At 47.1% G+C, this 24,393-nt stretch overlaps 2 protein-coding genes across 5 annotated transcripts in view; one reads left to right on the top strand and one right to left on the bottom strand.

Moving 5' to 3' along the window:
- BAP1 (BRCA1 associated protein 1) overlaps positions 1-18,809 on the top strand; it is a 152,134-nt gene extending 133,325 nt beyond the window's left edge. Inside the window, exons 11-17 of one of the 2 annotated variants that reach the window (XM_063941358.1) lie at positions 16,134-16,288; positions 16,570-16,694; positions 16,767-17,218; positions 17,333-17,451; positions 17,663-17,755; positions 17,839-17,911; positions 17,990-18,809. In XM_063941358.1, coding sequence (XP_063797428.1) covers positions 16,134-16,288; positions 16,570-16,694; positions 16,767-17,218; positions 17,333-17,451; positions 17,663-17,755; positions 17,839-17,911; positions 17,990-18,123 — 1,151 coding nt within the window. In that variant the 3' untranslated portion in view covers positions 18,124-18,809. The remainder of the gene's footprint in view (positions 1-16,133; positions 16,289-16,569; positions 16,695-16,766; positions 17,219-17,332; positions 17,452-17,662; positions 17,756-17,838; positions 17,912-17,989) is intronic. The other variant, XM_063941357.1, reaches the window with a different exon arrangement.
- A 476-nt stretch (positions 18,810-19,285) lies between these two features.
- The window catches only part of DNAH1 (dynein axonemal heavy chain 1), a 240,603-nt gene continuing 235,495 nt past the window's right edge, over positions 19,286-24,393 (bottom strand). For all 3 annotated transcript variants that reach the window (XM_063941354.1, XM_063941356.1, XM_063941355.1), the window contains 11 exons: positions 22,989-23,147; positions 22,669-22,800; positions 22,414-22,584; positions 22,061-22,240; positions 21,730-21,906; positions 20,884-21,051; positions 20,680-20,810; positions 20,410-20,554; positions 20,106-20,312; positions 19,742-19,976; positions 19,286-19,632 (listed from right to left, as the gene is read on the bottom strand). In XM_063941354.1, the coding sequence (XP_063797424.1) occupies positions 19,511-19,632; positions 19,742-19,976; positions 20,106-20,312; positions 20,410-20,554; positions 20,680-20,810; positions 20,884-21,051; positions 21,730-21,906; positions 22,061-22,240; positions 22,414-22,584; positions 22,669-22,800; positions 22,989-23,147 (1,827 nt within the window). In that variant the 3' untranslated portion in view covers positions 19,286-19,510. The remainder of the gene's footprint in view (positions 19,633-19,741; positions 19,977-20,105; positions 20,313-20,409; positions 20,555-20,679; positions 20,811-20,883; positions 21,052-21,729; positions 21,907-22,060; positions 22,241-22,413; positions 22,585-22,668; positions 22,801-22,988; positions 23,148-24,393) is intronic.

The raw sequence follows: 24,393 nt of genomic DNA, 5'->3' as shown, positions 1-24,393 counted from the left end.
AGTCACTTGGAGGCGTTAATCTGATTGCACTTTGCTCAAACTTACAGCTCCCCTCCGTCCTCTTCCTGCAGTCTATTCACAAGGAGTAGTAGTAAAATACCGTAGCAACAAATGCGGCAGAATGTTTGGTGCACATGCAGTACAAAGATATATGCTGGGGAACAAGGGAAATTGCGCTTACAGCCAAGTCTAGATGAGCAGCAAAGGTTCTACTTTGCAGATGTCATCCAAAATCTATCTTAGAGCCTGATTCATATTTGTAAGTAAAGCAAAAAAGTTACTTTGTGTCTGGAACAAACCATGTTGCCATGCAAGGGGAACAAATACATTTATATATTTTCTGTGCAGGGTGAATACCGGCTGCTTTTGCATGTAGCCTACAAATACGGAACAGCTTTATTTTCTTTTTCGGGTTCCATAGGGCTCCACAGGGAAAGAATAGGATGTAGGTGGCGGTAAAGGACCGGGCACCAAACAGTTAAGCTTTTAGGTTTACACATTTATTTGGTGGGTGTGGAAAAACCCACAACTCACCAAAAGAAAAGAAATTCCTTTGTTTGGAGCACTCTTTTTTTATGATATGTATGTATTTGTTCGTAGTTTATTTATTTAAAACATAACTTTTATTATTCAGTACTTGACTAAAAAATGAAAGGGGTATACTTTAGATAACATTTGATGAATCCCCTTATGAACAGTGGTAAAAATATGTATATGAGCAGATACTGTCTTCTTGAGATTCTGTATCTTGCTCAAAAAATAATAATAGATAGACAATGATAGTAATCTATCAGACTTTTAGCCAACAGCAATAGTGATGTTTTTTAAAAACATATTTAATCAGACAACACATTGGTATCTAATATTGAAACTTGAATGTCTCATACATAAAATCCAAACCAATAATGTGTCTGGATTATAACAAGCGGCATGAATCATGCTAAATAACTTCTTAGGATCGACTTATCCCCATAAATAGATAAACACTTGTGCATTGATGGCCGATCCCTCTTCCATCAAGATGATTCAAAAGTACTGTACATGTCTTAATTTGCTGAATAAAGAATACATGGTTGCTATTTGAAAATACTGGGCACCTCATCTGTATTATAGTTCATATGTATCCTTTTGTATAATCTTGAGCATGATCCTGACAATTTGATAATATGTATCAAGTTATATTTGTAACAGATGCAGGTGCCTAAACAGCAGCCACTCCATCTAGACCAAATTCTAGTCACGATTCAGCAAGCCACGTAACTGCCATAAGACCCGTACATAAATATGTGAACACAGTATCCCCCTAAGATCATATGGGAATGGTGGTTGTTCAAGAGGTATTAACAAAAAATTGTGTTATAATATAACATGGACAGTAAAAAGGACAAATGTAGACACTCTAGTAAACGAATCCCATCTGCTGTCTGACCTCATCCATGAGCGGAGGAAAGATGAGAGTAGGACCGTCGATTGTGCCGTAGAGATCAGAAAAGAAGGAACACTGGCTGGGGACCCCGTTGTGGTGTTAGATGGGCCCTGGTGCTTAGAGGCCTTGCAGGGTCTAAATGCGCCACTAGGGCCAGAGCCAGAGTCCAAAATGAAAAAGGGAGAACAGAGAGAAGGATCAAAATAAAATTGATTTGATAATGCTATCAATTAACACAGGTTAGGGGACATGAGATCGATATGTCTCTCTGTGAGTAGTCCCTGGCATGTAGTCCCCAGGGTAAAATTAAGTGTTAAACACACCTCCTTATCCTTGGAATAAACAGTTTTTATTTTTACTGCAATCTCCCACACCAAAATTACTCTTAATAGATGTTGTTACTATAAAGAATGGTTATAATATATATCTTTGTGGGCACAGACTAAATGGTATCTCAAGCATTAATATATGCAAAATAGTTGGGCTTTGAACGTTGCCATATTGCTTTGAGAGGTTGATACCTGTTCAAATAGAAAGCATACAAGGACAATACCTATTAGGTATAGAACTGTAATAGTGCAGTAGGCACTCCAGTTCACTGATCCCATCTGCTGTCTGACCTCATCAAATGAGCGGAGGACAGATGAGAGTAGGATCGTGGGCTGTGCCGTAGAGTAAAAGAAATGAAGGACCGCAGCTTGTGAAGCCGTATGTGGTGTTAGGCGGACCCTGGTGCTAATTGCCTTGCAGGGTCCGGATGCGCCACCGGAGACCAAGTGCCCGTCCGTGGAGGGGAAAAAAGAGGGGAGGGGAAAAGGTTTGGGGAATACCGGGTTGTTAAGTCCAAACCGCAGGTCGCTGTAAATCACCGCTGCTGACCGCGGTGTCCCCGGATTCAGTCGATCCTAGCCGCTCGATCACTGTAGATTGCTGCTGCTAATCACTGCTCCCCCTGCAGTGGGGAGTCCGTGCGTCAGGCCGTTGCTAGACGTACGTTTCACCACCTGGGCTTGCTCACCTAGCAGCCTATAGTGGTGTTCAGATGATGCATTTAAAAAGGAATCGTTAGCCAATACCTTTCCTGAGGTCCTAATTAATTAATTATGGCATAAATTAGCCCTGCTGTTCTATCCATTAAGCAATGTATACCCTATCTGACTCCAAAGGCAAGTGCTATAGCAAATCGTTATCTCAGAGATTAAATGCAAGATTTCTATTGTACACAAGAAGTATTTGTACATAAAAATATAAATAATTCATAATGGGATTTTGATGTTATTAGTGGCACTAGATACATTTTATATAGTGCTGGATCATAATAATCAAGCAAATAATATATGCTATATTGGTAAGAAAATTAATTAAGAAAAGTATTAACCACCAAGTTAGAAAAACCCAAAAGAAACCAAAATAGAAAAACAAAACACAAAAAACAAAATTAATTAAGAAAAAGGGTCAAAAATGAAAATAAATATAAATACAAAAATAAAATAAAATAAGAAAAATCTAATTATAAAATTAATAGTGAGGGGGATGATGAAAATATTAGAATAATAAGTAAATTAGGATAATATTCATAATAATAATAACAAAAACATTTATTATATAATAAGGCCCAGGCCCTAGTGGCGCATTTAGACCCTGCAAGGCCTCTAAGCACCAGGGCCCATCTAACACCACAACGGGGTCCCCAGCCAGTGTTCCTTCTTTTCTGATCTCTACGGCACAATCGACGGTCCTACTCTCATCTTTCCTCCGCTCATGGATGAGGTCAGACAGCAGATGGGATTCGTTTACTAGAGTGTCTACATTTGTCCTTTTTACTGTCCATGTTATATTATAACACAATTTTTTGTTAATACCTCTTGAACAACCACCATTCCCATATGATCTTAGGGGGATACTGTGTTCACATATTTATGTACGGGTCTTATGGCAGTTACGTGGCTTGCTGAATCGTGACTAGAATTTGGTCTAGATGGAGTGGCTGCTGTTTAGGCACCTGCATCTGTTACAAATATAACTTGATACATATTATCAAATTGTCAGGATCATGCTCAAGATTATACAAAAGGATACATATGAACTATAATACAGATGAGGTGCCCAGTATTTTCAAATAGCAACCGTGTATTCTTTATTCAGCAAATTAAGACATGTACAGTACTTTTGAATCATCTTGATGGAAGAGGGATCGGCCATCAATGCACAAGTGTTTATCTATTTATGGGGATAAGTCGATCCTAAGAAGTTATTTAGCATGATTCATGCCGCTTGTTATAATCCAGACACATTATTGGTTTGGATTTTATGTATGAGACATTCAAGTTTCAATATTAGATACCAATGTGTTGTCTGATTAAATATGTTTTTAAAAAATATCACTATTGCTGTTGGCTAAAAGTCTGATAGATTACTATCATTGTCTATCTATTATTATTTTTTGAGCAAGATACAGAATCTCAAGAAGACAGTATCTGCTCATATACATATTTTTACCACTGTTCATAAGGGGATTCATCAAATGTTATCTAAAGTATACCCCTTTCATTTTTTAGTCAAGTACTGAATAATAAAAGTTATGTTTTAAATAAATAAACTACGAACAAATACATACATATCATAAAAAAAGAGTGCTCCAAACAAAGGAATTTCTTTTCTTTTGGTGAGTTGTGGGTTTTTCCACACCCACCAAATAAATGTGTATCTGTTGCATAATTCCTGGGAGCACCTCCAACATAAGAACAGTTGCCTATTGGGGCCTAATTTTTTTGTCTAGTTGGTTATCATTAATTAATTAATTATTTACATCTAGTCTGGTGCAGGATAAACCTTAATTCGTTAAAGCTTTTAGGTTTCCCAAGATACTCCGGTCCTTCCCCATATACCCCGCCTCCAGCTCAGGCTCTCCTATTTTGCTTTGGTACCGGCAGGAACCCGACACATTCTTATTTTATGATTTTATTTATTTCTCTAACGTCCTAGGGGATACTGGGATGACATTAGTACCATGGGGTATAGATCGGATCCATTAGAGCCTGGCACTTTAAGAAATAATTAGTGTGTGCTGGCTCCTCCCCTCTATGCCCTCCACCAGACTCGGTTTAGAAAATGTGCCCAAGGAGCCGGTCACAGCTAGGGGAGCTCTAGAGAATTTTCTTCAAAACTTTTATTTAGTTTGTTATTTTCAGGTAGCTCTGGTCGGGAACCAGTCTATCTGCGTCGTGGGACTTAGGGGGGGACCGAACCAACCTCCTATAGGGTTAATGGTTCATATCCCCGCTGACAGGACACTGAGCTCCTGAGGCGCTGTTTCACATACCACACTGTGTGTGCGCACACCGCCACCCCTAACTGATGCTGAAGTAGACGCGGTGCGATGAGTACAGACACCGGGGTCTCGGTTCGCGGGTCCCCGGTAAACATGGCGGCATTAGGGCGCGGCGGTCACCTGGCTGCGAGCTACAATGCCCGCTGCGGTCCCCAAACTGGCAATGAGGTAAAAGGGGTTATTAAACTCGTTATTTTACACAAATTTCATATATACTGCCAGTATAAACTGTGAGGGACCGCGCGCTATTGAAGGGGCAGGGCTTCCCGGAGAGCGGGACCAGACACTGAAAGGCGCCATTTCCTGCTGCTGACCTCCAGGATGCTCCTCCACAGACCCTACTAAATCACCAATTGTACTGGTACCAGGGGGCTTTATATTAAGGGGGGAGCATATACTGTAGGTTAATATACATACTGTAATATGCACTTGGTGTTGTGTGCTGGTCTCATTCCTCTCTGTGTCACTCCATTCAGACTGGGGTTTCCTATGTTATTTCACTGACCTCTGTGTATTTCTGCTGAAACAGAATGTCTGGAAATAAAGGCTGTGTGTACCTCATGCAACACAATGTTTTCCCCTTCACAAGGGGGATCTCTCCTATATATTCAGTGTTCTCTACCCTTACAGGGTAGTAGTGTACAAGTGCCAGAAGTGGTTAGAATAATTTCAAGGAATGATGACAAATATTAATACAGAGCTGGTTAATACCAGACAGAAAGGTAGCCCCAGGGCCGAAACACACCCGGCCGGCTTTAAACCGCTGCTGTGATGTAAAGACACATGCAGCGCAATGTGTCCTTACACACGGCACGGTCCCAGCCCGGCTGCCGGGTTGCAGCCGGGTCTCACCACTGGAAGGTCCGGCTGCCGGGCGGGCGCCTGGCCGTCTTTGCAGCCAGTAAACCGTGTGTATGAAGGGGAGCTTTCACACACAACGGTTTTTTCCCAAGCCGTGTCTAATGCTGCGCATGCGCACTGCATCACACACGGCTCAAAGCCGTCCTGTGTGACAGACTCAGCCGGTTTCTCCCGGATGGCAAAAAGCCGGACAAAGTTTGTCCGGCTTTTTGCCATCCGGGAAAAACCGGAGTGTGTGTTACAGCCCTCAGGGCTGCTGACCGCAGGCAGGCTCCTCAGCCCCCCCTGGTGGTCTCTCATAAACACACACTCCACACGTACTCCAATCTGACTCTGATAATGACATGCCAGATTGGGATAAAGGTGCAGTGGACATGGAGGGGGACAATACTGTGTCTCATGGTGTGGAGGATCTAATTTATTCTATAAGGAAGTCCTCGAAATACCGGATAAGGAGACAGAACATGAGGAAGAATTGTTTTTATAATTAAACTCACACCTTTTAAAAAGGCGTGGGTAAATGCTCTGATAATATAATAGAGGGGTTTGACCCTCTACCTCAGGTTGAGATCCTGGCTTTAGTGCATCATGTCCAGGATGCTGCAAGTTCATGAGTGAGACGATCAAGGAAATATGCCTCATTTATGCCCGTGCCCCAGCGATGGCGGTCTCGGCTCGCAGGGATCTGTGGCTGCGACAATGGTCAGCGGATGCTGATTCCATGTAAGGCGTAGAGAATCTTCCTTTTACAGGAGAGGCCTTGTTTGGGGAAGAACTGAACAAGTGGATTTCTTAAGCGTCGGCGGGTATGTCTACCTATCTGCCGTCTGCTGCGCTTCCTGCTATACGCCCCTACCCTGGGCCCTCTCTGCAGTTTTTCGTGTGACCAGATTTAGAGGCAGAACCAGAGGTGCCTCAAATGCTGCCAGAGGAAATCGAGATGAGTCCCGTAAACCAGCGGCTGCTGGATCTCTGGACCAGGCCTCCGGATCTTCCTCCACTAAGCCCTCCGCGTGACGGTTGCCCCAGCAGCAGGGCGACTTCCAGGTAGGTGCTCGACTTCAGAACTTCACCCAGGTGTGGGCACTGTCCTGCCAGGATCCTTGGGTGAGGGACCTCATATCCCAAGGATACCGACTGGAATTTCAAGCACTCCTTCCTCTCAGATTCTTTAATCATGCTTACCAGCTTCACCAATAGCAAGAGTTACCTTGCAAGACACCATTCAAAGACTGCTACAAACAGAGGTTGTTGTCCCAGTCCCTCCTCCGTTACACAACAGGGGTTTTTACTCCAGTCAATTTGTTGTACCGAAACCAGACGGTTCGGTACGGCCCATCTTGAACCTAAAATTACTGAACCCATATCTACGAGTGTTCAAATTCAAGATGGAATCCCTGCGGGCGGTGGTCTCCGGTCTGGAGGAGGGGAATTCCTAGTATCCCTGGATGTCAAGCGATGCTTACCTACACATTCCCATGTGACCTCCTCATCAGGCTTACCTCCGGTTCGCTATACTGGACAACCACTTCCAGTTTCAGGCCTTACCCTTTGGTCTCTCCACAGCTCCAAGGGTATTCACAAAAGTCATGGCGGAAATGATGCTACAATTACGCAGAATGGGAGTCAACATAGTCCCCTACTTGGACGATCTGCTGATAAAGGCAATGTCCAGGGAACATCTGCTACACAGCATCGACCTGACGACTCACCTGCTTACGGATCATGGGTGGATCCTAAATTTCCGGAAGTCTCACCTGGAACCATAACAACAAATTCAGTTCCTGGGAATGATACTGGACACAGTGTCTCAGAAGGTGTTCCTTCCAATGGACAAAGCCTTGACTATCCAGGCTATAGTCCGCTCGGGGCTCAGACCCCGCAAAATCTCAATTCATCTTTGCATTCGCTTACTGGGCAAGATGGTGGCCTCCTACAAGGCAATCCAGTATGGCAGGTTTCATGCTCGTCCGTCCCAACTGGATCTGCTGGACAAATGTTCAGGGTCTCACCTACACATGCACCAGAGTAGCCAAAAGCACGGATTTCTCTAACGTCCTAGTGGATGCTGGGGACTCCGTCAGGACCATGGGGAATAGCGGGCTCCGCAGGAGACAGGGCACATCTAAAAAGCTTTTTAGGTCACATGGTGTGTACTGGCTCCTCCCCCCATGACCCTCCTCCAAGCCTCAGTTAGGTTTTTGTGCCCGTCCGAGAAGGGTGCAAACTGGATGGCTCTCTTAAGGAGCTGTTTAGTAAAGTTTTTTTTTAGGTTTCTAATCAGTGATTCCTGCTGGCGACAGGATCACTGCAACGAGGGACTTAGGGGAGAGACTTGCAACTCACCTGCGTGCAGGAGGATTGAAGTTTTAGGCTACTGGACACTGAGCTCCAGAGGGAGTCGGAACACAGGTCAGCCTGGGGTTCGTCCCGGAGCCGCGCCGCCGATCCCCCTTACAGACGCTGAAGAAAGACGGCGGAACGGAGGTCCGGAAACAGGCGGCAGAAGACTTCACAGTCTTCAGAGAGGTAGCGCACAGCACTGCAGCTGTGCGCCATTGTTGCTACACGGCTCACTGACACGGTCACGGAGGGTGCAGGGCGCTGCTGGGGGCGCCCTGGGCAGCAATATAAATACCTATTTGGCAAATAAATACATCACATATAGCCATTAAGGCTATATGTATGTATTTAACCCAGGCCAGTTTTCCTAATAACCGGGAGAAAAGCCCGCCGTGAAAGGGGCGGAGCTTATTCTCAGCACTCAGCGCCATTTTCCTGACCAGCTCCGCTGGTGAGGAAGGCTCCCACTCTCCCCTGCACTACAGAAACAGGGTTAAAGAGAAGGGGGGCATAAATTGGCGATATAATTATATATTAAGAGCCCATATATAGAAACAACACCTTCTAGGGTTGTTATATACATTATGGCGCTTTTGGTGTGTGCTGGCAAACTCTCCCTCTGTCTCCCCAAAGGGCTAGTGGGTCCTGTCCTCTATCAGAGCATTCCCTGTATGTGTGTGCTGTAGGTCGGTACGTGTGTGTCGACATGTATGAGGAAAATGTTGGTGAGGAGACGGAGAAAATTGCCTGTAATGGTGATGTCACTCTCTAGGGAGTCGACACCAGAATGGATGGCTTACTTATGGAATTACGTGATAATGTCAACACGCTGCAAGCCGGTTGACGACATGAGACAGCCGGCGGACAAATTAGTATCGGTCCAGGCGTCTCAGACACCGTCAGGGGCTTGTAAAAACGCCCATTTACCTCAGTCGGTCGACAGACACTGACACGGACACTGACCCCAGTGTCGACGGTGAAGAAACAAACGTATTTTTCCTTTAGGGCCACAAGTTACATGTTAAGGGCAATGAAGGAGGTGTTACGTATTTCTGATACCACAAGTACCACAAATAAGGGTATTTTGTAGGGTGGGAATAAACTACTTGTAGTTTTGCCTGAATCAGATAAATTAAATGAAGTGTGTGATGATACGTGGGGTTCCTCCGACAGAAAGTTATGGGCGGTATACCCTTTTTCCCGCCAGTAGTAAGGGCGAGTTGGAAAACACACCTTAGGGTGGACAAGGCGCTCACACGCTTATAAAAAACATGGCGTTACCGTTTCCAGATACGGCCGCCCTCAAGGAGCCAGCTGATAGGAAGCTGGAAAATATCATAACAGTATATACACACATACTGGTGTTATACTACGACCAGCAATCGCCTCAGCCTGGATGTGCAGCGCTGAGGGGGCTTGGTCGGATTTCCTGACTGAAAATTTTGATACCCTTGACAGGGACAGGATTTTATTGTCTATAGAGCATTTTAAGGATGCATTTCTATATATGTGTGATGCGCAGAGGCATATTTGCATTCTGGCATCAAGAGTAAATGTGATGTACATATCTGCCAGACGAAGACACGACAGTGGTCAGGTGAGGCAGATTCCAGACGGCATATGGAAGTATTGCCGTATAAAGGGGCGGTCCATTGGACCTGGTGGCCATGGCAACAGCTGAAAAATCCACCTTTTGTTACCCCGAGTCACATATTGGCAGAAAAGGACACAGTCTTTTCAGTCTCAGTCCTTTCGTCCCCATACGGGCAGGCGGGCGAAGGCCAGTCATATCTGCCCAGGGGGAGAGGAAAGGGAAGAAGACTGCAGCAAGCAGCTCATTCCCAGGAACAGAAGCTCCTCACGGCTTCTGCCAAGTCCGCAGCATAACGCTGGGGCCGTACAAGCGGACTCAGGTGCGGTAGGGGGTCATCTCAAGAGTTTCAGCAACACTCGCAAGGGAACTCCGGGATCCTACATGTAATATCCCAGGTGTACATTGGAAATTCGAGACGTCTCCCCCTCACACAATTCACAGGCTGTATTCCCAGCAGGTGATAATCAAAGTACCCTTCTTACAACAAGGAAGGGGGTAGTATTCCACACTATATTGTGGTACTGAAGCCAACCGGCTCGGTGAGATCTGAAATATTTGAACACTTACATACAAGCGTTCAAATCAAGATGGAGTCACTCGGAGCAGTGCTAGCGAACCAGGAAGAAGTGGACGATATGATGTCACTGGATATCAGGGACGTTTACCTACAGGTCCAAATTTGCCCTTCTCACCAAGGGTACTTCAGGTTCCTGGTACAGAACTGTCACTATCAGTTCAGACGCTGCCGTTTGGATTGTCCACGGCGCCCCGGGTCTTTACCAAGGTAATGGCCGGAATGAGGATTTTTCTTAAAAGAAACATGGACGCTTTCCTGATAAGGGCAAGGTCCAGAGAACAGTTGGAGGTCGGAGTAGCACTATCTTAAGTAGTTCTACGACAGCACGAGTGGATTCTAAATATTCCAAAATCGCAGCTTTTTCCGACGACACGTCTACTGTTCCTAGGGAAGATTCTGGACACAGTCCAGAAAAACGTGTTTCTCCCAGTGGAGAAAACCAGGGAGTTATCCGAGCTAATCGGGATCCTCCTAAAACCAGGAAAAGTGTCAGTGCATCATTGCACAAGAGTCCTGGTAAAAATGGTGGCTTATTACGAAGCAATTCCATTCGGCAGATTTCCCGCAAGAACTCTTCAGTGGGATCTGCTGGACAAATGGTCCGGATCGCATCCTCAGATGCATCAGCGGATAACCCTATATCCAAGGAAAAGGGTGTCTCTCCTGTGGTGATTACAGAGTGCTCATCTTCTAGAGGGCCGCAGATTCGGCATTCAGGATTGGATGCCGGTGACCACGGAGGCCAGCCTGAGAGGCTGGGGAACAGTCACACAGGGAAAAAATTTCCAGGGAAGTGTGATTAAGTCTGGAGAATTCTCTCCGCATAAATAAGCTTAGAGCAAATTTATAATGCTCTAACCTTAGCTAGACCTCTGCTTCAAGGTCAGCCGGTATTGATCCAGTGGGATAACATCACGGCAGTCGCCCACGTAAACAGAAGGGCGGCACAAGAAGCAGGAGGGCAGTGAAAACTGCAAGGATTTTTCGCTAGGCGGAAAATCATGTGATAGCACTGTCAGCAGTGTTCTTTCCGGGAGTGGACGACTGGGAAGCAGACTTCCTCAGCAGGCATGACCTCCACCCGGGAGAGTGGAAACTTCATAGGGAAGTTTTTCAACATGATTGTGGACCGTTGGCAAAGACCAAAGGTGGACATGATGGCGTCCCGCCCGAACAAAAAACGGGACAGGTATTCCGCCAGGTCATGAGACCTTCAGGCGATAGCTGTGGATGTTCTGGTAACACCGTGGGTGTACCAGTCTGTGTATGTGTTCCCTCCTCTGTTTCTCATAACCAGGGTATTGAGAATTATAAGACATAGAGGAGTATGAACTATACTAGTGGCTCCGGATTGGCCAAGAGGGACTTGGTACCCGGAACTTCAAGAAATGCTCACAGAGGACTAAGGGCCTGGGGAGCTAAGAAGGGACTTGATTCAGCAAGTACCATGTCTATTCCAAGACTTACCGCGGCTGCGTTTGACGGCATGGCGGTTGAATGCCGGATCCTGAGGGGAAAAGGCATTCCATAAGAGGTCATACCTACCTTGGTCAAAGCCAGGAAGGAGGGGACCGCACAACGTCATCACCACATGTGGTGAAAATATGTTGCGTGGGTGAGGCCAGGAAGGCTCCACGACGGAAATTCAACTAGGTCGATTTCTACACTTCCTGAAAACAGGAGTGTTTTGGACCTCAAATTGGGGTTCATTAACATTTAAATTTCGGCCCTGTAGATTTTCTTCCAGAAAGAATTGACTTCAGTTCCTGAAGTCCAGATTGTAAAGGATGTATTGCATATACAGCTTTTTTGTGCCCCTAGGGGCACTGTGAGATCTCAACATAGTGTTGGGATTTCTTAAAATCATATTGGTTTGAACCGCTCAAATCTGTGGATTTAAAATATCTCACATGGAAAGTGACCATGCTGTTGACAAATATCTCACATGGGAAGTGACCATGTTGTTAGCCCTGGCCTCGGCCAGGCGATTGTCAGAATGGGCGGCTTTGTCTTACAAAAGCCCATATTAAAATTTTCCATTTGAACAGGACAGAACTGGGACTCGTCTCCAGTTTCTTCATAAAGGGGTGTCAGCGTTTTCACCTGAAACAACCTCTTGTGGTGCCTGCGGCTACTAGGGACTTGGAGGACTCCAAGTTACTAGACGTGGTCAGGGCCCTAAAAATATATATATATATATATAGTTAGGACGGCTGGAGTCAGAAAGTCTGACTTGCTGTTTATACTGTATACACCCAACAAGCTGGGTGCTCATGCTTCTAAGCAGTCTATTGCACGCTGGATTTGTAGTACAATTCAGCTTGCACATTCTGTGGCAGGCCTGCCACAGACGAAATATGTAGATGCCCATTCCACAAGGAAGGTGGGCTCATCCTGGGCGGCTGCCCGAGGAGTCTCGGCATTACAACTTTGCCGAGCAGCTACGTGGTCAGGGGAGAACACGTTTGTACAATTTTACAAATTTTGATACTCTGGCTAAGGAGGACCTGGAGTTCTCTCATTCGGTGCTGCAGAGTCATCCGCACTCTCCCGCCCGTTTGGGAGCTTTGGTATAATCCCCATGGTCCTGACGGAGTCCCCAGCATCCACTAGGACGTTAGAGAAAATAAGAATTTACTTACCGATAATTCTATTTCTCGTAGTCCGTAGTGGATGCTGGGCGCCCATCCCAAGTGCGGATTGTCTGCAATGCTTGTACATAGTTATTGTTACAAAAATCGGGTTATTACTATTGTTGTGAGCCATCTTTTCGGAGGCTACTTCGTTTTGTTATCATACTGTTAACTGGGTTCAGATCACAAGTTGTACGGTGTGATTGGTGTGGCTGGTATGAGTCTTACCCGGGATTCAAGATCCTTCCTTATTGTGTACGCTCGTCCGGGCACAGTACCTAACTGAGGCTTGGAGGAGGGTCATGGGGGGAGGAGCCAGTACACACCATGTGACCTAAAAAGCTTTTTAGATGTGCCCTGTCTCCTGCGGAGCCCGCTATTCCCCATGGTCCTGACGGAGTCCCCAGCATCCACTACGGACTACGAGAAATAGAATTATCGGTAAGTAAATTCTTATTTTCCCTTTTATGGTGGCTTCAAGTCCCGCACCTTGTGGAGGGTCGGAGTTTCAGTACCCAGTCATGGATACTACTAACTACGGCTGTCAGCCTCCGAGGTTGAGGGTCTGTGACTCAGGCGGCACAGTTCCAGGGGAAATGGTCGAGTCAGGAATCTGCACTCCCAATAAATGTACTGGAACTCAGGGCAATTTACAATGCTCTTCTGCAGGCCTCCGCTCTTCTCCGGAATCAAGCCATCCAGGTGCAGTCGGACAACGCAACGGCGGTGGCATACATAAACCAACAGGGAGGAACAAGAAGCAGGGCCGCAATGAGAGAGGTGTCAAAGATACTCCTCTGGGCGGAGGCCAACGCAAGGGCCATCTCAGCCATATTCATTCCAGGCGTGGACAATTAGGAAGCGTACTTCCTCAGCAGGCACGACCTCCATCCAGGAGAATGGGGCCCTCACCCTCAGGTGTTTTAACAACTGATTCACCGGTGGGGCTGTCCTCAGATAGACCTGACGGCTTCTCGTCTCAACAAGAAGCTCTGTCGTTACTGTTTCAGAACAAGGGTTCCGCAGGCTGTAGCAATCGACGCTCTGACGGCGCCGTGGACTTACCAGTTTGTATACTTGTTTCCTCCAATCCCTCTCATTCCCAGAGTTCTAAAAGACTCAAAAGGGAAAGCGTTCAGGCAATTCTAATTGCCCCGGATTAGCCTCGACGGGCCTGGTGTGCAGACTTCCTGACCATGTATCTGGAGGAACCCTGGCCTCTGCCGCTTCTTAAGGACCTTCTTCAACAAGGACCATTCATCTATCCAGTCTTACAGCGGCTACGTTTGATGGCTTGGAAGTTGAGAGGGAGATTCTAGCCAGAAACGGTCTCTCCTCCAAGGTTATTTCCACTATGGTCCAGGCCTGGAAGGTGGTTACGTCAAAGCGTTACCACCGTATCTGGAAGAAATATGTTTCTTGGTGTGATGGTTGAAAATATTCTCCTATGGCGTTTCGACTTGGTTGTTTTCTACTCTTCCTACAAGCAGACGTGTATATTTAACCACCCTTCATACCTCCCACGGCTCCGTGGGATCTCACTGTGGTCTTGACTTTCTCCAGTCAGACTGGTTTGAACCCTTATGCAGGGTGGATTTGAAATATCTAACTTGGAAGACTGTCATGTTGCTGGCCTTAGCCTCTGCAAGACGAGTGTCAGAATGGGGGCCTTATCTTGTAAGAGCCCGTATTTTATATTTCATGAGGATAGAGCGGAGCTCAGGACTCGCACGCAGTTTTTGACGAAAGTTGTGTCGGCTTTTCACATGAGTCAGCCAATAGTGGTTCCGGTGCTGGCTGACACATCAATTGCTCCAGACGTGGTGAGGGCTTTGAAAATTTACGTAAAAAAGGACAGCTCATCACAGGAAATCTGACTCGCTTTTGGTCCTTTATGACGCTTCCAAAATTGGTCGTCCTGCTTCTAAGCAGTCTATTGCTCGTTGGCTCAGGTTGACCATTCAACAAGCCTATTCTGACCCACTCCACTAGGTCAGTGGGTTCTTCCTGGGTGGCAGCCCGGGGCATCTCAGCCTTACAGTTGTGCTGAGCAGCTACTTGTTCTGGTTCGAACACATTTGTAAAGTTCTACAGCTTCGATACCTTGGCCAGAGAGGACCTTCAGTTTGGTCAGGCAGTTTTACAGGGGTCTCAGCACTCTCCCACACGTTCTGGGAGCTTTAGGACTTCCCCATGGTACTATAATGTCATCCCAGAATCTACTAGGACGTTAGAGAAAATAGGAATTTAATACCTACCGGTAATTCCTTTTCTCCTAGTCCGTAGGGGATACTGGGCGCCCGCCTCAGTGCTTCGCATTCCTGCTTACCTGGTTGAAGTGTTCTTGTTTGGGTCTGCTGTTGCTGTCCCTATTCCTGTTGGTTAGCGTTGCTATCCTTTGTTGTAGTTAGCGTTGCTTTCCTCTGTTCTGGTTAGCGCTGCTATCCTTTATTATGGTTGTGTGTTGGTTCGTTACCTCACCGCTGTTTATGTATATATCCTTCTCTCAAAGTATGTCCGTCTCCTCGGGCACAGTTTCCTAGACTGAGTCTGCTAGGAGGGGAATAGAGGGGAAGAGCCAGCACACACTAATGATTTCTCAAAGTGTCAGGCACCAATGGACCTGATCTATACCCCATGGTAATAATGCCATCCCAGTATCCACTACGGACTACGAGAAAAGGAATTACCGGTAGGTATTAAATTCCTATATTTTTTCTGCAACAGAGTAAGCAGCGATAGGCTGTCCTGTGGACGCCAGCACTGCTGTTCCACAACCCCCCCCCCCCCCCCCAAAAAAAGCAACCAACGACAAAAAAACAAAAACAAAACTTCGGCCCCAGGCCAGGTACTTCCAGCGGGAGCGACTGAGGACCCCGGGACTGCAAGTTGGCAACGCGGGGCAGGTAAGGCAGGTTTTCAGTTTAAACACACCCCACCCAAATCTAAGTCTCTCTGCACATGTTACATCTGTCCCACCTACGGTGCAGCATGGTTTTGCCCAGTTGCTTGCTGTTTTGCTTTACTTACAAACGTGAATCAGGCTCTTACTTTGCTAGATACATTTTTCTAGAGAGTGTATCTAGGCTTTACCTCTCCTGCGGCATTGTTTTACTTTATTTCACAAATCCATATCACGGAGTCACTGAGTGAACGTAGTAGCAGAGAACAGCCTTCCATGCTACTCTGATTAAACTACGGGTGATACCACGTGTGGGAGCGGAGTATCTAGTGACATCATTAAGGCAGGCCCACCGGAGCAGCGGGCGCTGTGAGACTCCATACATACAGTCTGCGAGAGAGTAGATAGGAAATAAAACATAATCTTGTGACTTTATACAGTATGTCTGTGTCTCTCTATCTCTCAGATGTGAAGACAGAAGTGTCAGGATCTGCCCAGCGAGGCTCTGTCGCCAATACTTACAGCAAGCTCAGCGTCCTTCCTCACAACGGCGGCACTGCTCCGGTGCCGCGGCTGCCCGCTTTCCTGGACAACCACAACTATGCCAAGTCCCCAATGCAGGTTAGTGCCCCCCTGACTGTCTCTTGGATGGGAAGAGGAGCTGGAATATGACTGTGTCCATTATTGGGGGGATTATCAGGAGACATCTGCCAAACAGGTGAAGCCTGTTGGTGTCTTTAGAAGAACCTGTCTCATGGGGTAGAGTAACCTGCATTATATAGAGTAGACTTGGGCACCCAATGACTCGTTGTGGAGCTGGTCTGCGGCCTGAGCTCGTATGTGGGGGTTTCTGTAGGCACAGAGCTGGATAATCATCGGCACTACGCAACATCTTATTATAGGAGGAAGAGGACTTGGCTGCAGGTGTCGGGAGACCTCGAGGAATCCCACCACCCTCTCCAGACTCGGATGAAGAGGAAGACGAGGAGACAGAGAGTACCACAAGACCACCACCAGCTCTTCCAAGGTGAGTAATGGGTGTGGAAGATTAACCTCAAACCTAGATACGGTACCTTCCCTAACTCCGTACCCCCCACAGATTCAAGAGGAGGAGCTCTCAGTCCCTACCACCGGCCACTGGACCTGAGCTGCCGGCTAACGTCTTGGTGGAGAAGTTGAAGGAAACTCAGAGAGAACTGTGTTCCCCACTATCTATAAAGACCGCCGCTCCTGTAGCCCCCCTGTCCCAGCCGTCTCCGACCCCCAGCAATGAGAGCACAGACACCGCCTCGGAAATCGGCAGCGCTTTCAATTCCCCACTGCGCTCCCCTCTGAGATCGGCCAACCCCACGCGGCCCTCCAGCCCCGTCACATCCCACCTGTCCAAAGTCTTGTTTGGAGAGGAAGAGAATCTGCTGCGGTTAGACTGTGTCCGGTACAACCGTGCGGTTCGCGAGCTGGGCCCGCTGGTCGGCACTGGGATTCTACACCTGAGCAGGGACGGCCACCTTTGCACGCTCAGCCGAATGGGTAGGACGTATGGAAAGATGCGTAAGATCTGTACTTGTATTGTGGTGGAAGTGTGACGGGTGACGTTGTTGCGTGTTAATAGATTTACGATATAGTTTTGGGAATGATCTGCGATTTTACACACTTGATTCTCAGATACTGGCAAAGTTTCCCCTAAAATCAGCAAAATGGAAGAAGGGAGAGAGAACGTAGAGACGGATGGATCGCGCTGTAGAGTTCCAGATGCTCCGCCTGGAGAAAGATTTTCCCCCAAGGTGAGGAATAATCCTGGAGAGTCTTCTATTAACCGTCTGTGTTCCCAAATTCCCAGTACTCCCAGATTCCATGCAGAAATCATATTTGGAATATATTGTGTTTCCTTCTTGCACCCATGTTCATCCGAGATATATTCAGCAACATCCGGGTCATTTTGATGGCTGTATCCAACCTTCATCGGCCGATGACACCGCTTGTCTTCTCTTTCAGGAGCTCCTGGCTTTGCTGAAATGCGTAGAAGCTGAAATTGCCACCTCTGAGGCCTGTCTGAGGGAGGAGCTGGAGAAGCGCAAGAAATTCAAGGTACTGCCTTCTACGGGGTGTGATCCTCCTTGACATGCAGTCTCCTCACCTGTGCTGTCTTATTGACCTGTCCTTCCTTTCAGATCGATGACCAAAGGAGAACTCATAACTACGACGAGTTTATCTGCGCGTTCATCTCTATGCTGGCTCAGGAAGGTAAGCTGCCAGGCTCTTGGATGGGCGTCTGGCTACCGGAGGTTGTCCCAGGTGTTAGTAACTTCTCCCCTTTTTTAGGGATGCTGGCCAGCCTGGTGGAGCAGAACATTTCCGTCAGAAGGCGGCAAGGGGTCAGCATCGGCCGGTTACACAAACAGAGGAAGCCAGACCGGCGCAAACGGTCTCGTCCGTACAAGGCCAAGCGACAGTAATCCCAGCATACATATGTCTACAGAATCGTATATGGGATCTATAGATAATAGAGGAGGCACCCACTGTAGCTCTTTACTCACAACCATGTATATGATGTACATAAACTGTTTTTATATTCCCTTATGTATACCTGTCACATAGGTTATATATATATATATGTAATACTTTACATGCTCTGTTCATTCCCGCATCATGTGACCCGCTCTCTCCTAGATTTAGTAACGTTATTCAGTGTCGGAGGCCTCTCTAAGCCGCTGTCAGTTTCCTAGATCTGTATCACAGTAACCGGTGTCGCACTGCGGGCAGGTCCTCGCTATTGACCGTACGTGATACATTGGCTGGTTCCACGGTCAGATAAACCCTCTGGAGGTGACAGTACAGTTTTTTTTTTGTGGCATAATAAACTTGGAAGAATAATGATCCTGACTGTAGCAGCGTGAAATAAAAATCAAAACCTGTAACTTCTGACCAAAAGTGGCGTGTTTGGACTGAAATCCATTGAGCGCCTTATACAGAGATAGACGCAGACCCAGCCGCCAACGAGGCTCTAACCCAAAGGGTAGAATGCGCTCTAACAGTTTCCGCAACAGTTTACATTGCTGTCACATGACTACCAAACGGTCATCGATTTTGAGAAACTATAGTAATATTGACATCGGATCGGAATAAAGATGATCTGATTTAATTGGAGCTTGTCCACCAGTCTCTGTTCATGAGAAAAGATATATGGAGATCCCCAGCGCCAAAATCCTTCTTGCAGTAAAGCCAGGAACACCCTGGACAACTGCCACCAATTTTGATGATGGAACGGCCCATGGCTTTACAAGTCCTGTCTAAGGAGGAAACTTTATGATGAGCCTGCTGCATGTTTGAGTGTGTCCGTGTACCTTGGTCTTCTTGGCTAGCACAGTGAGAAAGGAAGGGACTGATAACTAGAAAATAACTGATTATATCCCGCTACCCACGCCTGGTGAGTGGTGCATAATCTTTATTATAAGGGCATTTTACCTCCATGATCAGATCTGGTCACAGCAGTCATGCTCGGTAATTGGGGTGTGAGCTGGTAATTATAACCGTGTAGATATTACTTGTCTGAGTTATACATAAAACTGCTGTAAATGAAACACATTACACACTGCAGCTTAAATAAATACAAATGGCTGCCTTGGGTTTAACTTTTATTTTCTGTACACTTGCTGGAGAATAATCCGGAGCCCTAATAAACATATAGGAAACAGTAGCTGCGGTCAGTGATCGGGTGAAACTGTTGGATGGATCTGCTGGTCTGACTTTACTCACTGTTGCTTATTGGTGCCACCTTTAGCTCTTCTAAATGTATACTAAACCTGAGCATTATAGTTATCACATGATCAGTTAGGTCGTGAATCAGTAATCTAGGGCACATATAAGGGCCACGCCACGCTTTATCCAGTGTGTTTGCGGCTTGCTGCTGGCCAGTTCCACTGCAATGACGTAGTTGGTGGAATGTCCCGTGGTGGAGAGTGTTCCTACAAAGACAAAATAATTAATTCTAATGGTCCTTGATACACAAAGATGAAGTAGCCTCTGGTGTTTCTCTCGACACAACAGACCATAATTATTGTGCATCCCCCTTACCTGCGCGGGTCAGGGTCTTGTAGATTGGGCACAGGTATGTCATAGAAGCGTTAGGCTTGCGTTCTGCCACGGGGACCAGCCAGATGACGGCCATCTCTGTGTATAGTTCTTTGGGCCGTGATTCCGCCAGCTGCATTATTGACTTGTCCCAACATGCTCCTTCCAGATACAAGCCAGAAATATAGCACCCCTCTGCGGGCCGCTGCTTCAGTTCCGTCGCCGACTCGGTGAGGACCTGTAGAAGATACAGAAAGAGGAACATGTTAATGTATGCTTAAACCATAATCCTTTCCTAAAACACGCATTATACTCCCAGCACACAAGGGATATATGTTTTAATGCGTATGGTTTCTGTAGACCTCACCTTAAAATCAAAGGAGATTGTGTCAATGGAAATGACGTGTTTCCTGGCGAAGTTCTGCAAAGTGCCGGTGAGGAATGCCTGTGGGAAGAACAGGCCACTGATCCAGAACACAGCCGGTATGCCGTCAGTGATCCACTTCTGAAGGAATTCGATTCTCTGCAGAAGATCTATCACCCAGGAGGCCAGAGGCTTCAAGGATGGATACGCCTGGGAAGAAGCATGACTCCATTATGTTAGCTTGCCCTGACTATAGATAGGAAGTGAAACAAATCATAGGATGTGAGAATTGGGCCTGGACTCTCACCTTTGCCCTCCAGAGTTCTGGCACAGAATTGTTATAGAGGCTGTTGGCCATTAGCTCCAGCTGAGAGGACATGACGACCTGGCCTTTCATAGCCTTCAGCAAATCACCCAGAGTCTGGGAAAGGACGTCCAGGAGTCGGTTATACCTGGGGGAAAGGAACAATGCTTGTACCGTTCTTCACCGCATAATGACCTATCACACACCTGGGGGAATAGGAACTCCATTTCTATATGGTAACTACAATGTACAAAGACGTCACGCAGCTCCTACCGTATGACTTCCTGAATCAGAACGGTATTCATGGACTCCTGATACATGACGGGATACTTTGCCATCACTTCCTGCACTGGGATGAGCCGGGGGACCTTCTTCAGGATGCCCTCTGCGATTTCCTCCACCATCTACAGGAAGACACACACAATGCTGCAGGGTCTGTACAACCATCCGGGATCAGGGCATGTCGGCTGTACTCACCTCGTCGCGGCTTCCCCCGGCACTCTGAGTCCGCGGCTGGAGTGTCACCAGGGATCCTAACAGGGCGAAGCTTTCGTTCTGGGCAAAAGTGATGTTTGCGTTTTCATGGAGTCCGAACAGTTCCGTCAGGTCATTGAGTGGAAGTGAACGGATGTACTGCAAGTAACCCTGATGCCGGAAGCCAAACAAAACAGCGTGTTACTATTAAGGCAAAGGGTTAGTTAATATTCAGTTGTTGTACATTAATCGGAGTAAGCCCATGGGTTTCTGAAAATTTGGGACAAAGAGGGGACGTCCCATGTGATGACGCTTGGTTGATCCACAAGATACCCCTCTGTTAGGTGAGCAGTGCACGTATGGCAGATGTAGGCTGCAGTGGAAGAACATGTTTCATCATTGCCAATGATGGGAATATATTCCATTGTTCCAAGACGTTCCCAGGATTTCTGCCTACACCAGAGGTTCCTAAACTTGGTCCTCAGGGCACCCTAACAGTCCAGCTTTTAAGGATATCCAGGCTTGAGCACAGGTGACTTAATTAGAGCCTCAGTCAATTTGATTTACCCATCTGTGCTCTACAGTGGATATGCTTAAAACATGGACTGGGTGTGGGAACCACTGGCCTACACTATTACACACGTGTGAGGCTTGTTAAGTATGGCCCAGTATTTGTGTGGTAAAGGCCACGTACTATTGATTAAAGTTTTAGTAACGGTAATGTCTACATGATGCTGGCAAATTCCTACCCACGGACATAGAGATCAGAGTTGGTAACTGAACATATGAGATGAAAGTCTTGATCGTAAATTAGGACAGTTGTATGGGGTCCAAATTGAGGTTTCTCACCTTCAGGTCATAGGTTGGACTAATTTGAAGATAGACTCCAGACTCTGAGAACTTGTAGCCTTCTTCTAGAACCGGAGGCTGGTAAAAATCCTGCAGTATGCTCAGGAGGCAACGTCTGTCCCAGTCGTCGGTTACTCGGCCGCCATAATTAATCTCCCCGGCTGTGTAACGCAGGACCTGTCGCGAAAGTCACAACCGATGGTAACCGGCCAACATTTCTGTGTAGGGATATCCTGATGCCCTGCCCTGTTGCCATATAATGCAACCTCATATTTCTGTACATACCGTAAGCCTGGGACACCACCTCTACTCTTCTGTCTGGTGTACTCACCTTGTAGGGGATGTCTGTATACTCGTCAAGAAACATCCGGAGCTGTGAGATGCAAATCCTGAGATCTCCATCTGTGAACTCGTAAGGAATGTTGAATCCTAGTGGGCCGAACTTTCTTCTCTCCAGTATACTCCCGTGGAACAGGCATAGAGACAGCAGGAGAGTCTTGTACTCAGGAACCTGAGAGGTGAGAGTCAGGAAAAGGAAGGTGCGGAGTAAGACGGAAAAGGGTGGAAGAGATCGAAGACAGTGTAATGGTAAGAGAGTCTAAGCCACTGACGTAAGATCTCACAAACTGCGGAAGAGAACAGCACAGTACACTTATCAGGGAAACACTGAGGGCAGGTACGCACCTTTCTGCTCTCATTCATTTCTGCATCGTTCAGAGTCAAGTACGTGCGCAGGAGATTGGCCTTCACGCCACGAGGAGGCTCGATGGTGAGCTTAGACCCATTTTGCAGGATGGACACTGGAAACTGGTTGCTGGGCATACTGGTCAACCACACCCTAAAATCATGGTGCACCTACAGAACGGAGAAAGTGGTAATAAATCGCAGAAATGTGCGCAACAGTGTGAGAGAACGGACGATCACCACGCAAGAACATACCTTATCTGGGTCAATAGTCTCTACCAGTCTCTCCAGAGAGGGCATCCAGCTGGGTGCAAGATGGCAATTCTGGAAAAATACCCACTTCCCGCGTTCTATGGCATTGCGCATCATGGCCTCAGCGCGGGGACCCTGCAGATACGGATAAAGCAATTTAAGGCGTCTACATCCTCAGACTTCTAGAGAAAACTATTACAAATATTACAAAATTAAGAAAGTGGTAATTTCTTTGTAAACAGGACTCATAGTGATGTACAGAGCTGTAGGTTTATATACGTGGCGATCCCTGGGTGGGGTAACGTGGCCAGTGTTGTACGCACCTGTCCCTGGCCCAGCGATATAGCATTTAGTTTCTTGGAGAACCTCATCTCCTCAGCAAACTTGTACAGATCAGTGGCTGGGTCAGTGCCTGGGGAAAGGATGAAGATGAGCGGGGTGACGGGAGAGGACTCGCGGTACACAGCTCCCAGGTCTGCCGTCTAGAGGAGAATAAACATATACACAACATAATGCTGGGTAAACAATAATGCTATGTCCATACAATGTTATTAAAGTAATTTTCCATCTCTAGCAAAATGGTCTGCGGCATTATATTGTCCCGGGGCAGAGAGCCATCTGCTGCATTATATTGTCCCAGGTCAGAGAGCTGCCTTCTGCATTATATTGTCCCAGGTCAGAGAGCAGTCTGCTGCATTATACTGTCCCAGGTCAGAGAGCAGTCTGCTGCATTATACTGTCCCAGGTCAGAGAGCTGCCTTCTGCATTATACTGTCCCAGGTCAGAGAGCTGCCTTCTGCATTATATTATCCCAGGTCAGAGAGCTGCCTTCTGCATTATATTGTCCCAGGTCAGAGAGCTACCTTCTGCATTATATTGTCTCAGGTCAGAGAGCTGCCTTCTGCATTATATTGTCCCGGGACAGAGAGCCATCTGCTGCATTATATTGTCCCGGGACAGAGAGCCATCTGCTGCATTATACTGTCCCAGGGCAGAGAGCCGTCTGCTGCATTATACTGTCCAGGAACAGAGAGCAGTCTGCTGCATTGTATTATCCCAGGACAGAGAGCCGTCTGCTGCATTATACTGTACCGGGACAGAGAGCCGTCTGCTTCATTATATTATCCCGGGACAGAGAGCCGTCTGCTGCATTATACTGCCCCGGAACAGAGAGCCGTCTGCTGCATTATACTGTCCAGGAACAGAGAGCCGTCTGCTGCATTATATTATCCCGGGACAGAGAGCCGTCTGCTGCATTATACTGTCCCGGGACAGAGAGCCATCTGCTGCATTATATTGTCCCGGGACAGAGAGCCATCTGCTGCATTATACTGTCTCGGGACAGAGAGCCGTCTGCTGCATTATACTGTCTCGGGACAGAGAGCCGTCTGCTGCATTATACTGCCCCGAAACAGAGAGCCGTCTGCTGCATTATACTGTCCAGGAACAGAGAGCCGTCTGCTGCATTATACTGTCCCGGAACAGAGAGCCGTCTGCTGCATTATACTGCCCCGACACAGAGAGCCATCTGCTGCATTATACTGTCCCGGGACAGAGAGCCGTCTGCTGCATTATACTGTCCCGGGACAGAGCCGTCTGCTGCATTATACTGCCCCGGAACAGAGAGCCATCTGCTGCATTATACTGCCCCGGAACAGAGAGCCATCTGCTGCATTATACTGTCCCGGGACAGAGAGCCGTCTGCTGCATTATACTGTACCGGGACAG

Source organism: Pseudophryne corroboree, chromosome 9 (genome assembly GCF_028390025.1).
Source record: "Pseudophryne corroboree isolate aPseCor3 chromosome 9, aPseCor3.hap2, whole genome shotgun sequence".
Lineage (NCBI taxonomy): Eukaryota > Metazoa > Chordata > Amphibia > Anura > Myobatrachidae > Pseudophryne > Pseudophryne corroboree.
Note: the sequence above shows the minus strand (reverse complement) of the source record. Positions and strands in the feature narration are given on the sequence as shown.